This window comes from Bactrocera neohumeralis, chromosome 3 (assembly GCF_024586455.1).
Source record: "Bactrocera neohumeralis isolate Rockhampton chromosome 3, APGP_CSIRO_Bneo_wtdbg2-racon-allhic-juicebox.fasta_v2, whole genome shotgun sequence".
NCBI lineage: Eukaryota > Metazoa > Arthropoda > Insecta > Diptera > Tephritidae > Bactrocera > Bactrocera neohumeralis.
The window spans coordinates 32902702-32918077 of record NC_065920.1 but is presented as its reverse complement, the minus strand read 5'-3'; the positions used below and the strand labels follow the sequence as shown (position 1 = coordinate 32918077).

Sequence of the window (15376 nt, the reverse complement as noted above, 5' to 3'; positions counted from 1 at the left end):
TCCTGGCCTACCACTCTTTCCTTCTCCTTAACATACGAAGTTATCAAATCATGCAGGAAGAAGAACGCATCGGCATCGACAGTCACGAAAATATGGTCATCAAACTCGGTTATGAAACTGCAGAGCACCTCTGGCTTAATTTCTGTGGGAGGATATGAATATGAATTGTGATTTGCGCGCATATTTATTTCCTATATTCATTTACCTGTCGGTTCCGGTGTGGATGCGCCTTGTCTGTGTTCAGTCTTGAAATTCAGTTGTAAGCTGGGCAACGCAAATATCACCTCGCGATTGTGATTGTGCTCCTGCGTCTTTGAAGTGCTGCTTGCGCTGGCACCTGCGGCACGCGTACGTTCGATGGAGTTGGAAGCAATCTCACGGTCACGTTCCAATATCGGAAAACGATCCACAGCTGTCACATGGAAATATAGAATCAAAAATATCTTCACAAGTTATATTTTAATGAGTTTTTCCAATAACTCACAATCAATTTCACTGTTAGCGAATGCGTAGTGGAACCACTCGTTGAGCGTTTTGAATTGTGGTGGGAAGATGATGGTACGTGAAATTCTGCTGACAATTGCCATGGAGTGGTTTTGCTGTTGCACCTCAGTTGTCTGTCCCAAGCAAGAAGTGAGCGTCTGCGTTACGAAGACATCATGTGTGTCATGTGCCTGATGCGCTTCTGTGGCGAAATTAATGGAGGGTGATTTCAAACTAAACAGTGCCCACGACTTTGACTTGAAGTTTAAGCCATGGAAGCAGGCTAATGAGATGTTGTTGCCATGCAGTTCCACAGTGCCACCGAGCACATTGCCGTTGCGTGGCAGACGTGTCACCAAAGTGGGTACCACTAGACCGATGGCCTGCTCCAGGGGCTTTTGCCAATGTCGGTGATGGCGTGCATCTGTGTTGCTGATGTCAGCCGTATTGGCGGCGGCGGTATCAACGGTACCGTTGGTTGTCGCCTTCTTTTTGTCGCGATTCTGCCGTCGTTTCATGCTGGCGTTGCGCTCGTGCAGGCGCGGCTCGAGACTGGAAAATACTCGTTTCGACGACTTGAATTGTTGTGTGAAGAATTCTTCCAGCTTGTAATACATCTTCAGTAAGTCAGCAGTGGTCGATTGCGAAATCATTATTTGCAGCTGATGAGAGAAGAAAGACAATCAATTTAATATTTAAATTTATCAAGTTGCAGAAGTACGGTTAGCCTCACCTGATCCCATGACAAGTCGCCATGTATGAAGATTATAGCACGCGGCTTGGTGGTGTGGCCACCTACAGTTATCACGCTGCCGCCATAGTCTGTGGTGGACAACGCATTTATAGAGGTCTTCCATTCGTCCTTCATCGCTGCCGAAAACGAACTGATGCGCATCATTAATACCGATGTGCCCATATAGTCGAGGCGTAGCTCCAAAGCCATAAAACTCAAACGTATGGTATGGTAAGGTTCCACACCGGATTCCTCCTTAATATGGAATCGCGTATTGATTTTATTCACTTCAAAGCTACCACCGACTATGCCACCTTTGGCGTCCAGTGAAGAGCCACCTAGATATATGCCAATGTACATATTTTTGTATCCAGTACTGCCAATAGAGAGCCTGCCATCCGACTGGAAATCTTTGGTTAGCCACACCACATTACCCATTACGTTGCCCATATTCATCTGCACATTCAATTTGGTAAAATTCACCGCAAATAGTACGAGCGTTTCCCAAGCGGTTATCTGATTCTTCTCCGAAGGAGGTGTGCTTGACGAGTCTGCGCTGGAGGACTTACCTAACGTGCGTAACTTGCGTACCGCGCCCGAGTGTGGTGCCTGCTGCGGTGGTGATGATTGCGAGTCGAAGTCTAAACGCATTTTATCCTTGCCGTAAAATGCCTCTGCCGGTGACTTCGTACACTCGTAACCGGGCGTCTTGCACGCTTCCTTGGGTGTAGATGGTGTGCCAGTGGGTGTGGCAGGCTCTGTGCCGGCCATATGTTGCATGCTCAAATCGCCGAGAAAGAGTCGTCGTACTATGCGCCGACGATACCAAGCTTTTGGAAAGGCGAGAATTTCGGTTAGACGACGCATATCATACTTAAATGAAGCGCTGCCGATGTCAACAATAGTAGAAAACCTTATGACTGCACGCGACTGATCCACAGAACGTTTGCTCATCACAGCCGGCTCGACGTAAATCTTGCGGCAACGTGTTAATTGGAACTTTACAAATTCCACATTTATGCTCAACGAATCCTTCCGCTCGCTATCCGAGAGTGGTGAGAACTGCGCCTCTTTTACATTGGTCTTTTTGCCACCGTAAGGATGGAAGATGTAGACATTGAAATCCGCCAGACATCCGGTAACACTGTAAACAAGTGGAAATAAATACTTTGTTCAGAGTAGGTAGACAAAAAGTTTACCTCAAGCCACCTGTCGGCTTTTTGTCCTTTTCCGCTGTGGATTTATCCAAAGTGTGTTCCTGTTGACCTGTTGGCTCCTCATCACAAGAACGTTTCGAACTGAACACAATATCCAAACTGGGTAATTGCAGCATGCATTCCACACGCGACACCGGCAAGCAGGAGAAGCGGAAGGTGGATGGTTGCATGTGGAAGTAAACAATAACATCCACGGGGAACGACGCATATGTGACATAGTTCGTGGGCAGTATATCCAAGTTAACGGGATTCGCTGAAGGTGTTTGGGCGCCACTTAGATCCGGTGTCTTTGTGGGTATAGGCTCCAAAGTCTGCTCAAGAAATTCCAAAATGTGTGGCGAGATAATTGTCTCCTCCGGTATGCTTTGCAGCGTCATCCATGCGAATAGTGAAGCTCTCTTGTTGCCCAAACGACGAGCCGTTGAATGATGGCTGTCGTTGCTCATGCTGCGTGTATTCTCCGTAAAATCGGTCACTGTGCGCGACTGATAGTGTAATTTGACATCCAAGCCTGGAATGTGAAAAATTGTGAGATCGGAGAGCATTGCATTGCTGGAAGTGTTGTAGCGCAATTTGCTCTTATCACGTTGACGCCGCGATGGGGTCGGGCTACCCCAGTCATTGCCGAGACTGCGCTCTCGCTTGTGAGTCTTTCCAGTGTTTGAACCACTTAACTGCATGCGATCTTCGGTAGTTTCTTTGGTGTGCAGCACACACTTGCCCGAATTAACGAGCACCTTAATGTCAAGCTCAAAATCGATATTGGGTTCTTGCTGTTTCTGTTGGTAGCCGTGTTTTTTACGCATTTCCACTGAAGTGCCGTCAATATCCATTTCACTTGGCGTCGATTCGCCGTGACCTTCCTGTGTGCGCCAATCAATATCTTCACTGTCCGTGTCAGCATTGGGCAACGAGGTCTGACGCATCGATTCGGAGAAGGTCACACGATTAGCCGGACAGGTTTTCAACGAAGCGCTGCGCGAGTGACCAGAAACCGGCGTACTCTGCAAACTGGATATCTCATCATTCGAAGCTATCGGATCTAAGCGACGACCCGTATATGGACCGGGCATAAGAGTATCTTCTGTGGGTTCGCGATTCGTTGAAGCACCTATGAACGAATATGAGCGGCTGGACGTTTTCATGGGTCGTCGCAGTGATGGGCGTTTCCATTTCTGTATCATATCACGACGGAAATATTTGTAACAAATCGCCTGTAACTCTTGCAATCGCCGCTCTTCATGCGCAACTGTATTGTGCGAAGCTCCCAATGTACGCAAGTCATTGATGATTTTCAGTTGTTCCGCCATCTCTTTTTCCATCATGAATGAACGCTTCTTCGAATCGATGGTCGGATCGAACACGAACGATGGCAGATTATCAAATTCACGTCGGCGCACATAGGTATCACGGCAGCTGTGATCGCCCTCGTCACTGTCCGGTGATTCCATGTTAGTCTCTTCCTCCTCAAAACCGGTCAACATAGTTAGTGTATGACCAAGTGAGGAAAGTTGCTTGCCAATATTTACATCGAGATGTATGTCAACACCTTCCATTTGCCATTTCACATTGAGCAACCACTTAGCATTTTCCATCTTCTTGGCGGCAGTGGTACGCGAGCAAACCTCATATGTACCCTCCGAGACAACACACACATTCATTATGGGCTCATTCACATTTGGTTTCCAATCATCAAGTGTAGTTTCAAAGTCGTCGGCAAAGCGCAGACACAATCCTTGAAATTTGCCTTTGGAGACCAATGACCCAGAGTTGCAAGCAGATATTATCGTATTCTCCAGGGTAATGACTACTGCGCCCTTGCTTTCAAAGTCATGGTAAGAGCGTGTACTCCAAGGCTGCGAAAAACACATATAAATAAAATAAGTTAAATATAAAATATACTTTGACTGTTGTAAAACAGCGTGAATCCACACTCACGTTAGCGGGTTGATTTAGTGGCACGCATATGCCCATATCCTCTACAGTCAGCTGCAAGAATAAGGTGGACAAGTTGGAAGCGGCAATGTTGCTGATCTGCCCAAAGGCCACGCGGTCAAAAGCCTACAGAAAAGGAAAGCGTTGAGTAAACCAAAAGAAAAATTTACTTTAGAAGCTTGTTCGAGCTTACCTGTGAGCTATCGTAATTCAAATTGGCGCGCTTCTCCGCCCAGTATTCGTAGGCGTTCTTGTAGTTCAACCAAACCAGTATGGCTTTGTCCACTGCAATTGGTTGTATGTAAAGTAATGGACGCTTCAGTTTTAGCAGCACCAATTCCTTGTCCTCATTTAGGAGTTCATCTTGGAAAGCGTTACGCAAACCGATCGTAGTGTGAAAGAATGCATATTGTTGAAACTCCGGCTCGGCTTCGTCGAAGATTACATTTCGTATAATTTGGCCAAGTGAGAGATTAAAATCGATATGTGCCTTGCCAAACATTTTACGATCGTTGCCTTCGCCCAAATTCTTTACACGATTGGACAAATGCAGCTCCAACGTACCAGTCTCAAAGCGTACAGCTGATGAGCAGGGCGTCGTAGCTGTCAACTGTATGCGTTTCATCGAAATATTGATAGAAAAGAGTATTCGTTTAAGTGATGACTCCTGTACGCTGGCCGTATCGCCACTGTCTTCTGACCAAAGCGGCACAGGCTTCTCGCCGCCGTAAACTTTCTGCAATACTTCATTTATTTCACGCATGAAAACCTTCTGCACAAATACTAGATGATTTAGCAGATCTGTGGTCAAGCAACGTTCAAATTCACCAATCTCGGCTGATGCATTCACATAGCCTCCGCGACGCAAAACAATACCCTCAACGCGCTCGTTCTCCTAGTTGGCCATAATAAAAAAAGCGATAACGATAAAATTGTGTGCATTGGGTTTAGTATAAGGTAATAAATACCTCCTGTCGATGCTCTGGTATGTATTCGGCGCTGACATGTACTGGTGGCAACGCGATGCAGGCCTCCGATGGCAAGTTCATCTCATTCTAAATAAAAAAAACGAACAGTTATCAATGTGTTTCACAAATATTCATTCAACTCATTGAAGGGTGATAATATCTACTCACCCGCACCTGTATCTTCGTATTGAAGCTGAGCGTGTGTGTCGGCAAGTCGATGACGAATTTCGCACGATTGCCTGTCACACCGGTCGAACTAACACAATTCATGCGATACTGCGCTTGTAACGAAGGTAAGAGAGCTGCATTTATGGATAAACTGTGGAGCAGAATATTGAATTGCATGACCAATGGTTGGAGCAGACCATTCTGCTGCGCTGGCAATTTGTGTTGTGGTGCCGGTTTCTTGTTGGGTTGCTGGGGATGCGTCTTCTCTTTGGCATCGACGCTTTTGCCAGCGCTTCGTGAGTGATATGGCGACTCTGGTTCTTCGGGATTGTGTGCTCGCGAAGCCGAACGACCGGAATTGCGGCCGACACGCAGTTCTTGTAGTGTGGAGCTGAGCTGCTTCGAGCTACGTGTCATCATGCCATGCAATGCGACGGGATGTTGCGGTATTTCAATATTTACCGGACCGATGGAAAGCAAACCACTATTCTTATCTTTGCCGCGCTTGGTCAAGCTGGAGTAGAGTGTCTGGCATTTGCCCACAGTTACTTTAACGACAGTTCTATGCGAAATGTATTGCTATTAGCATAGCGGATAGAGCAAAATAAACTATGTTGACTTACTGTTGATTTGGTGCAACACCTTCTAATAACACGATCATGGTGCGGCCTACTTGACCAGTTATTGAGCACTCCAGTGAGACGGGACGTGCTTTTTTACGCCAGGTGGCGCTGCCATTCAAAGTGGTGATTTCAGCTTCCAGTTTTAAGCCGCTCAGTGTCGCCATTAAGCGTGTCTTATGAATTTTCGCAACGGCGAACACCACCAAACGTGTCTTTTCCTGCGATAAGGTCTCTGATGTTAAGAGGAAAATAAAGAATATTTAAATTTAGTGAATACTAATATTTTTATAATTCCGCAGTAGGAATAAACAACTAACCAACAAGCTCACGATGCTGCGGCAATGGCGTTGGCGCGCTCGTGGCATCATCGTCATCGTTGCGGGTATCTTGCCGCATAAATCCACCGACCGGCGTTTTCTTTACGCCATACTTGGCGGCATCATGCACCTCATTAGACATGGAGCTGCGCTGCACGGTCTTCGTTTCGGGCATTGTACCATATAGTTCCAGCAAGTTGTAAATCGTTTTCCAGCAGTTGGGCGTTTGTAGCAGTGGCTGTATGCCATCAAACCCGTTTTTGGTAATTGTGTTGTAATCACCACTAACGCTGGTGGCGCAGACACCATTAAGCGAGGCTTTGGACTCCAGTGATAGTTTGAACATATGCTGCTCGCTCACAGAGGTGGTGGGGCTGTCACGTAAGGGCGAGGAACTGGTCTCATTTAAATTTGTGTAGCCTAGCATGAGAATGTAGTTAGATTTTTGTTGAATATTTATAAGAAAATATTATATTTGCTAATACCTAGCTTTCCTTTAACGGATTTGCCAGTTGAGCGTAATTTTTGCGCAAAACTTGAGGGCCGATTGCGCGCATTTGGTGAAGGAGTCAGTTGTATTAAGGGACCAATGCCACTTGGACGCACTCTGTGCATACATCAACAGTTATTGCATAAAAATGTATTTATAATAAAAAAATCAACATTGTGATTGGTCTCACCTGCCACCGATTGGATGTGTCATAGATATCATTTCATTGAATTTGTCATAACGCTCATCGGAAGAGTTTTCAGTATGCGCAAAGCGATCCGATACTGAACCAAAACCGACAATGTCATTGGGTTCGGAGGCTGAAATAAATACTGTTACGATTTTTGTTCTCAATTAAAAAGCGGCAATAATTTACCTAAACTGCATTCATCTTTCGCATGAGATTTCCTAATCAAATCCGGCTGCTGATGGAACTCATTTTGCGCTTCCTTGACGTTCTGGTACATGTTTGTAATTTGATGTAGGAGACGTAGTAGTGGCATATTGACCTGTTACCCAAACAAAACATAATATATTATCAAAGTCAGAACTCTTAACGTTTTATATATTCACTGCTGTAAGATTTAATGAAATATATAAAATTTATGTCTACATATTCCTAAGTTTAAAATTATATTATATTACTACAAACAATTGAACGCTAAAAATAATATATATAAAAAAAGGCAAGAAAAAACGTTATTTTTGACGGGACCGAAGTTTTAATACCTATAATAATAATATAAATATAAAAAATTATTAACAGATCTTTATCTTGCTTTGGTCGGTCAAAATTCATGGCAGCTATATGCTATAGTTATTCGATTGGAACAAATGCTTCGGAAATTGAAAGGCTGAATTAAACAATAAGTCTCCCCTAGGTTGGCAGACTTCACAGATTTCAGTAGAGCTACCTCCTTTCCGGTTCTCCACACATCGAGTATGGGTAGTCAGTAACGGACTGAGGACCTTGGTGAGCTAATTTGCTCCCGCCGAGCTAAGATGATTTAACATCAGCATATCTATACCAATCTGGGCCGATGGATTTGGATTTGTTGATGACATTCAGAACCTCCCCATCGGTGAAAGCTAATGGGTTTTTGGCATTTGCGCAACCGTCGGGTAACAAATCTTTTCGCCTTGTTCACCGAAGGGTGCAGTATAGATTTTCAGCTAAAATAGCTCGCGCAATTCTTCGGGTCCGAGAAGGCACGTTAAAACCTGCACATCTCAGGAGTTCGACCGTCAAATGTTGCCGCTACAACAACAACAACAACAACATATGCCTTCACAGCTCATAAATTCAACTATCTCTTCGATCATCCTCGTTAGGCCGTTGCAGTTCAGTTGTAGAAGTCGGGTTTGTCGCGCGAGAGACTGGGACTGGGAGTCATGCTGCCTAATTGAGCTCCTAGGGACCGTAGAGATTCCTTGTTGGCCACTATACTGAATGGCAACGCATGACGCGAACTGAGTGCATCTTGCACAACCATTGAAGCTATAGTCTAATTAGTGCGTTGGCAGCATGGGGCCACATAACGTGTGATCCACTCCTATTAGTTTTAAGGCCCGAACAGGTCTTAAGATGAGTCCAACCAAATGGAATCCGGTAACGTAGAACCGGCTTATCTTCATAAGCGGTTATTACATTTCAAAAGTAAGCATTTTCTAGATTTCTGTGCACTCACCTGCTGTGATATGTAACGTATATTGAGGCTCAAGTTGATAACGGTGCTAGTATGTTTTTTCAATTGTCGTCGAGACATATAAATAACATTTTGACGCGCTTGATCGACCATACCATCGGATTTCTTCAACACTTCCAACTCTACACCTACGCGTTCACACAAAAACAAAGGTGTATCCAACATGATTGACTGCCGTCCAGCGCCATTTGCCTTCTTATTTATTTTGGTGCATTTATTCTTCTTGTCACCAGCTTCGCTAACCACAATATCAACGCGTATGGAGTCGAAGGTGCCGATGAGTGAGAGATTGGTGCCGAAATTCTCCAAGGATGAAATGTCTGCAAAGATTTGAAATATTTTTGAATTTATTGTTATAGTTCTGATTAATTATTATTTATTATTACCCGCATTTGCAAACTTGTTCACCATCTGCTGCGGCATTACACCCAAGCATGTGAGCAATGGTTCAAAAATCAAATGCGCATCGAGCAGTTTTATTGAGTCCTGCAAAATGCCACCGCGCGTTTGACCAGCGCCTGGTAATTTCACCGGTGCCGGCCGTATTATTTCCGGCTCAACAGAATGTTCTTTCTTTTTATTCTCCTGCTGTTTGGCCATCCAGAAGTACAAGTCCTCTTTTTGATTTTCCGGACCGAGCCAAAATTTATTTACCGAATTGCTAGAACTCAATGAACCCTCCTGCAATGCACCATACTCTGCAATACACAAGCCAGTACAATTAAAGGCACACAATAGTTTTGAGTAATGAAATACAAACCGAATTCCGGCACCTGCTTTTCCACTAGTCCAGAAATAATCGGCAGCATTTGTATGCTGGAACGAGATGAATTTCCATGTGAAATATTCGAACACTTACTATGTGCTTTGCTGTAATAGCAACAAAGGCCGAGGTGTAGGCGTTGTGGACACGGTACAAAAACAGAAGAACGCATATTTACACGGCAGCGCACAAGTACATAGAGGTAATCATATATACATACATATATATATATATATATAGCCAATTAAGCGCGGGTACAAACGCATATACAAAATGAGAATAAAAATGAATTTCGAAGAAACAATCAACAATATGTACAATTAGTTAATATGTTTTAAATTTAAATTCAAATAATGCAGCGAATTAGAACTCACCCTTTTCGTGTCGAATGTATGTTCGGCGAAGCTGAGTTTGATCTTTGCGCGGCGCCATGCAGCGACGCCTCATTGGCAAAGCCCATGCCAAATTGTGAATTATCTGTGTATGTTTGTTGATAAATGCTCGAATTAGAAAATATGCATAGAGTTACATAACAACAAATTGAGTATAGCTTGTATAGCTTGTGCTATAGACATGAGTGCCACCTGTTTGAAATGCAATCGCGGTATTAGCGTGTGCAAAAGTGTCACAAAACAAAGCGCAAAACAAGAAGAAATCAAGAATAAGTGTGTAAACGCTGCAGACAATCATGTATATATTACAAAACTATACGGTTTCTGATAGCTTGAAAAATATTTGAAAATATTGAAAATATAGACAATTAAATCGAAAAGTTTAGTGTGTGTACAGAGCGTGATCAGCACATTTCAGCCATGGTATGAAGTGAGACGAAACACAGAAACATAAAGAAAACAAAAACAAAACAATTAACGAAACTGAAAAGGTGCTAGACATAGTTTTTGAAAAAAATAAAATAAAAATGTAAAAAGCAGTAAAACACAAATAAGTTGGCTGTCCCAATACCCAAGCAATATAAATATTGAACATAGAAAATGGAACGAAAAAACATGCATATAAGTAGTTACTAATGCACAATGTGAAAAAGAGAGCGAGAGTGGGAGAGAGCAGCAGGTTGCAACCATAAACTGAAATGCGCTCAATCAATCCTTGAACAAAAGTTGAATTATTGGCACGCGTGGAAGCACTAATCTTGATAGTATTTTTGTGCTTTAAAGTACTTGGCGCTTGAGCCTCAAATATTCTTATAGCTATTCAAGTGGAGAATAAAACATCTGAAAAGCTTCAGCTCAAGTCAAAGCATTAAGAGCAGAATATATATGTATGTAGTTTAGGAAAGAAAGTGTATACGTGATCTCCTCGAAAGTCATTATATAGCATGAGGGGAAAACGCTGTGTACGTTTGAGAGGTGGTTAATCAAAAATACCAATATGATTTCGATGATGCTGTGTTTGCCCAAGTAATAAAGCATTCTCACTCTCTTCGGGATTATCGACGGCTCCCGCATAGACACCCATATCGGCTTCCCCTTCACATTCCGCATCATCGCACTCCTCCTCCTGTTGCGGAAACGAAAATGTCACATTTATGGGGCGTGCCAATTTATTCTTGTATTGATGCTCAAATAATATGGGATTATAGAGCGTATTCTTCCACTGACGGCTTAGCACAATGACACCCTAAAAAAGCACAGAGTTTCACAATATTTATGCATTAATAATAATATTAATATAAGGACCTGTCGCAAAGTGTTTAAATGTGGCACATCGCTTTGCTTGAATATTTGCTCCACCCTTTGGACACCCTCGTCAAGCACTAGTTTTTGCATTATGTAACAAAGCTGGCAACTGGGATCCTCTTGTAAAGTTTTCGATAGCAGCGTGTAGTTGTTGGCGTAGCGACTCTGTTTATAAAAGAAATATATATTAAAATACTACGTAACCTCAAACTGTGCGTAAGTAAACAAACCTTTTTAATTTTTGGACTGCGCTTAATTTTTTCATTATCCAGTGCATCCGCCATAAGACAAGCCGCTATGGCTGTCTGCCGTGTGTGCAAAGCGCGCATAAGCGACACAATCTTTATGGCCAAACGGTTGCTGGGGTTCATCCATGCGGTGATAGCAGGGGATGCGGTACTCAAGAGATTCCAATCGAGTCTTAAAAGTTAAATTAAAGTAAATCTTACACGATAGCTCCGCATTGATATGCTTACCGGGTTAAATCAATTTTTCTTGTGATCGGTACGCAAGGTGGCGCTGCGAAATTGAACCACACCGATTTCAACTCAATTACACACGAAGAATTTTTTTCCGTTTCCTTCACATTTGGCGTCTTCTTTTCGAAGGTGTCCTTACCTCCGTTTTTACCCTTCTCAATATCTTCCTCGACTTGTGGCTTCGTGTTGGTTTTACGCCCCTCGCTCATACTCTCCGTGCGTTCGTGCACAATTATACTTTCCAAAGCTGTTTGGAATTTTTCCTTTGGCGTTTTAGGTGTCGGCGGCTTTTTAGTAATTAAGCGCCAAGCTGCCTCGGCTTTCGAGGTCGCACCGACGTCTGCATTCACACTGCCCACCAAATCACTTATGTTTACACCACGTGCTGCCTCGGTGGCGCCTTCGGCGATCTCAGCCAGATCTTCTTTAGTATTCTCAGACTTCTCGAAATGTGAACGCTTCACAATCTTAACACCGACACCCTCTAGGCCGCATTCAAACATTATATAACCAATACCTTCAATACCAGTCGTACTTTCGGGCATCTTAAGCAATTCAAATAGCACTTTACTCTTATGTTCTGGTATGGCGGTGACAATTATAGGCGATTCTTGACCACAACTCGATTCGGTTTTGAGTCGGCGCAACTGCACATGCGCCCGACCCACGTCGAGTGTTATTACCAATTCCTCCAGTTGCTTTTCGGACGTTTCAATGAGTATGGGCTCACCCTGTATATTGTCTGGGCGCGTTTGTGAAGACAAGTGCGCCAAGAGTGCGCGTGTGCCCTTCATGATGCCTCCTTTCTTTTGGCTATTGCCCGATTGCACAGTTTGTTGTATGTATACGTTGTGCATGGAGGCGCGTGTCGTTTTACCCAAGTGGAACTTGGTCGAAACACCTTCAATGTAGAAGGTCAGCAATGAAACGCAACTGAGATCCTACAAAGCATAGAACATTGAATTATTGCGGCAATTACACAAACAAAATGCGTATATAATGTTTCACCTGTACATTATCCAACGCGGCCACCGAGATGACTTCTTCAATTATGGAAGATTGTAGCATTGTGATGCTAACCTTGGGTAGTACAATCAGTCCTTGGGTCTTTGTCGATATGCTCTCTTCGTAGACATCACTGAGGAATGAGTCGCCAGGACCTTGCAGATTACGCTCCGTGGTTGAACGCTTTGAATTCGAATGCACCTGTGGAAGTAAGGAAATTGTAATTAATAACTTTGGGAAATATGTATGTCGTGCAAGTGCTCACCTGTGACCAGTAACTCAAACTTTGATCCCGTTTGAGTATATTATCATTCTGCACTTTTGCAATACACGAGGCGTGTATATGATTGACGACGGAGAGCAAATGCAGTGAAGATATCGTAGGTATACTGGCTTCCACCATGCTATAGGTAAAAACATATTTAATGTAGTAGGAATAAATACAGAAATATTAGTAGGATCGTATGTAAGTTACATAAGTAGTCAAGTTCAATCGACTAATTCATCTTCCAAATTTGTATTTTCATATGTACGATGACTTCCCACACCCAATCATAGAGTGAAAGAGAGAAGTCAAAGAAATATGTTTTTGTGGACTGAAATTATAAAGCTGAGTACAGCCTCTAACTAACACAACTCTAAAAGTCTCATTTTTTAAGGCAGCTTCTAAGTTTCCCTAAACTCCTTTCTCACACACTTAAAAACCTTAACACGTTCATCGCCCAAAACAATTACTTTCGCAGAAGAAATCATTTTGTTGAACTTCAAAACCTCTGAAGCTTATCTTTATATTAGCAATGAATGAAAATAGTTTACATTAGAAGCTTTACTGCTGACATAGAATTTTTCTAGCAGTTAGTGGATCGAGTTCTATTTTTTTCAAATACGGTATATAAAATTGGAACCGTATGTATTTATCTAATCTACTCTCTTCCTCAGCGCCGTGATGTTATGGTCTTCTAAATTCTAATTGTAACAGCCACATATCTTAAGGGCTTAGCTGACTATTTGGAGAGTAGCGTAACGATCGGTGAACGGTTATAAATAAATAAAGTGAATATAACGGGTAACAAATCTCGTCTGAGTCATGTCTAGCAACAACGTTCCATAAATTATGTGTTTCCTTCGTAGCTGAGGGTGTACACGAAGAGTCGATTCGTATGAAACGACTTTGCGCATTTTACGTGGAGATCTTAAATCATCGCTTCGCTCTATGGGCTTTTCAAAAGTTCCAAGAAGATTCGACGTTTTCGAGCCAAATTTTGTTCAGCTATGAGGCCCATTTCTGGCTCGATGGGTATGTAAACAAGCAAAATTGAAACATTTCGGACGAAGACCAATCTGAAGAGATTCAAGAGCTGCCATTTCATCTAGAAAAAACAACGGTTTGATGTGATTTGTGGGCCAGTACAATCCATATTTCTTCAAAAACGATGCCGGTGAGAATATAACCATCAATGGCGACCGTTATCGTTTGTTGATAACCGACTATTTCATGCGTGAAATTGAATCAAAGTTCATGTTTTCGGCCGGTCGATTGGCCACCAAGATCGCACCCCTTTGACTATGGGGATATGTAAAGTCTAAAGTATATGCGGACAATCCCGCTTCGAAATTCTGACCAGTCCAAATGCTCGAACGAGTCATCGAAAATTGGTCTCAAAAACTAGCGCAGAGCTCAAAAGTAGTGAGCAAAGAAATGACGAAACGAAGACGACTAAGATATAAAAAGTAAACTGTACATAAGTCGCTTTCCCACACTAACACGTTTTACTTTTACCTGTTTCATATTGAAAATCTGTTAACGAAAGTTTTTCAAATCATAAATAAAGTCAAGATGTTTTCAAAACAATTTGCAAGAAATGTCGTATTACTTTCAAACAACAATAATTTACTGCATATTTATATTTTTGATGTGCTTGCGTGGAGGAAGGTCACAATACAATATACATGTAGGCGCAGTGAATAAAAGTAGAAACTGCTACCCGCCGATAATAACTAATCAACGCGTATTTACAGCGAAGAGATCTGGAGCCAAAGGTGGAGGTCAGCGATCCAACGAAAGGTCTAACCGATGCCGAAATCGATATGGCGCTGGACGATCTCTCCATATCGGATTTGAATGTGCTAAATAAACTTATTGACAGGCCGAATGCGCCGGATTACGACTACGTCGATTACGACAGGTGAAGTTTAACGGAGATATAAAAAAATGTCGGTAGAAACATATTTTTGTTTGAATTTAAAGCCACAATTATGCTTTGGGTCCACCGCGCGACCACACCTTCGACGGAAACCCTATGGATGACGATGCGAATCTAAATTACTATGATGACATAGATGAGCCACCGAGAGATGCGCGCAATTCTATGCATTTCAAAATACCGCGCAAGAGCCTGATGCCCTTCATGGAACAAACGGAGAATCAACGAACGAAACGCGACAACGGGCACGAAATAAAGCAGGCAAGTCATTCATTTCGGGAAGTTGTGGGATTATTTTCTGAAAGTGTAACGAATTGTCTTTTCTCTATCTGCTAGGCCGCCGTGGACGCTGAGTACATACGACAACTTGAGAACTCCTTTCCACGCGACCAAGAAGAAAATAATGAGGAGGGCGATGACAAGAAGGAGCACATACGCGTGAAACGCAATTGACTGTAGAGTCTGAACTATTCGGCTATATCACACATGCATTCATATATTACTTTCTAATTTATGACCTTTTTTATGATTTCAATAAAATTATATATTTATCAATAAATGCAACGCTGCAACGTCAAATGATACTCA

General features: G+C 42.8%; 2 protein-coding genes across 11 annotated transcripts in view; one reads left to right on the top strand and one right to left on the bottom strand.

Annotated features, from left to right (window-relative positions):
• Window positions 1-15376, bottom strand: part of LOC126753608 (transmembrane protein KIAA1109) — a 28339-nt gene that overhangs the window by 1197 nt on the left and 11766 nt on the right. For 3 of the 8 annotated variants that reach the window (XM_050465171.1, XM_050465168.1, XM_050465169.1), the window contains exons 15-38: window positions 12850-12988; window positions 12588-12785; window positions 11577-12520; window positions 11331-11520; window positions 11101-11265; window positions 10789-11041; window positions 9778-9880; window positions 9401-9510; window positions 9027-9338; window positions 8623-8960; window positions 7311-7443; window positions 7125-7254; window positions 6930-7051; window positions 6445-6864; window positions 6128-6359; window positions 5505-6066; window positions 5337-5423; window positions 4562-5263; window positions 4372-4494; window positions 2416-4289; window positions 1217-2360; window positions 485-1145; window positions 206-412; window positions 12-142 (exon numbers count right to left, since the gene is read on the bottom strand). In XM_050465171.1, the coding sequence (XP_050321128.1) occupies window positions 12-142; window positions 206-412; window positions 485-1145; window positions 1217-2360; window positions 2416-4289; window positions 4372-4494; window positions 4562-5263; window positions 5337-5423; window positions 5505-6066; window positions 6128-6359; window positions 6445-6864; window positions 6930-7051; window positions 7125-7254; window positions 7311-7443; window positions 8623-8960; window positions 9027-9338; window positions 9401-9510; window positions 9778-9880; window positions 10789-11041; window positions 11101-11265; window positions 11331-11520; window positions 11577-12520; window positions 12588-12785; window positions 12850-12988 (9280 nt within the window). The remainder of the gene's footprint in view (window positions 1-11; window positions 143-205; window positions 413-484; window positions 1146-1216; window positions 2361-2415; window positions 4290-4371; window positions 4495-4561; window positions 5264-5336; window positions 5424-5504; window positions 6067-6127; window positions 6360-6444; window positions 6865-6929; window positions 7052-7124; window positions 7255-7310; window positions 7444-8622; window positions 8961-9026; window positions 9339-9400; window positions 9511-9777; window positions 9881-10788; window positions 11042-11100; window positions 11266-11330; window positions 11521-11576; window positions 12521-12587; window positions 12786-12849; window positions 12989-15376) is intronic. The other 5 variants (XM_050465174.1, XM_050465172.1, XM_050465175.1 and 2 more) reach the window with 4 other exon arrangements.
• Window positions 9941-15372, top strand: LOC126753611 (uncharacterized). Of its 3 annotated transcripts, XM_050465200.1 has the most exons (5): window positions 9941-10218; window positions 13524-14536; window positions 14604-14770; window positions 14833-15049; window positions 15125-15372. In XM_050465200.1, the coding sequence occupies exons 2-5, from the start codon at window positions 14447-14449 to the stop codon at window positions 15239-15241; spliced, it is 591 nt and encodes a 196-aa protein (XP_050321157.1). In that variant the 5' UTR covers window positions 9941-10218; window positions 13524-14446; the 3' UTR covers window positions 15242-15372. The 3 variants fall into 3 exon arrangements, with proteins under 3 accessions (XP_050321157.1, XP_050321159.1, XP_050321158.1); XM_050465202.1 differs by lacking the exon at window positions 13524-14536 and having other exon boundaries at window positions 9946-10218; XM_050465201.1 differs by lacking the exon at window positions 9941-10218 and having other exon boundaries at window positions 13403-14536.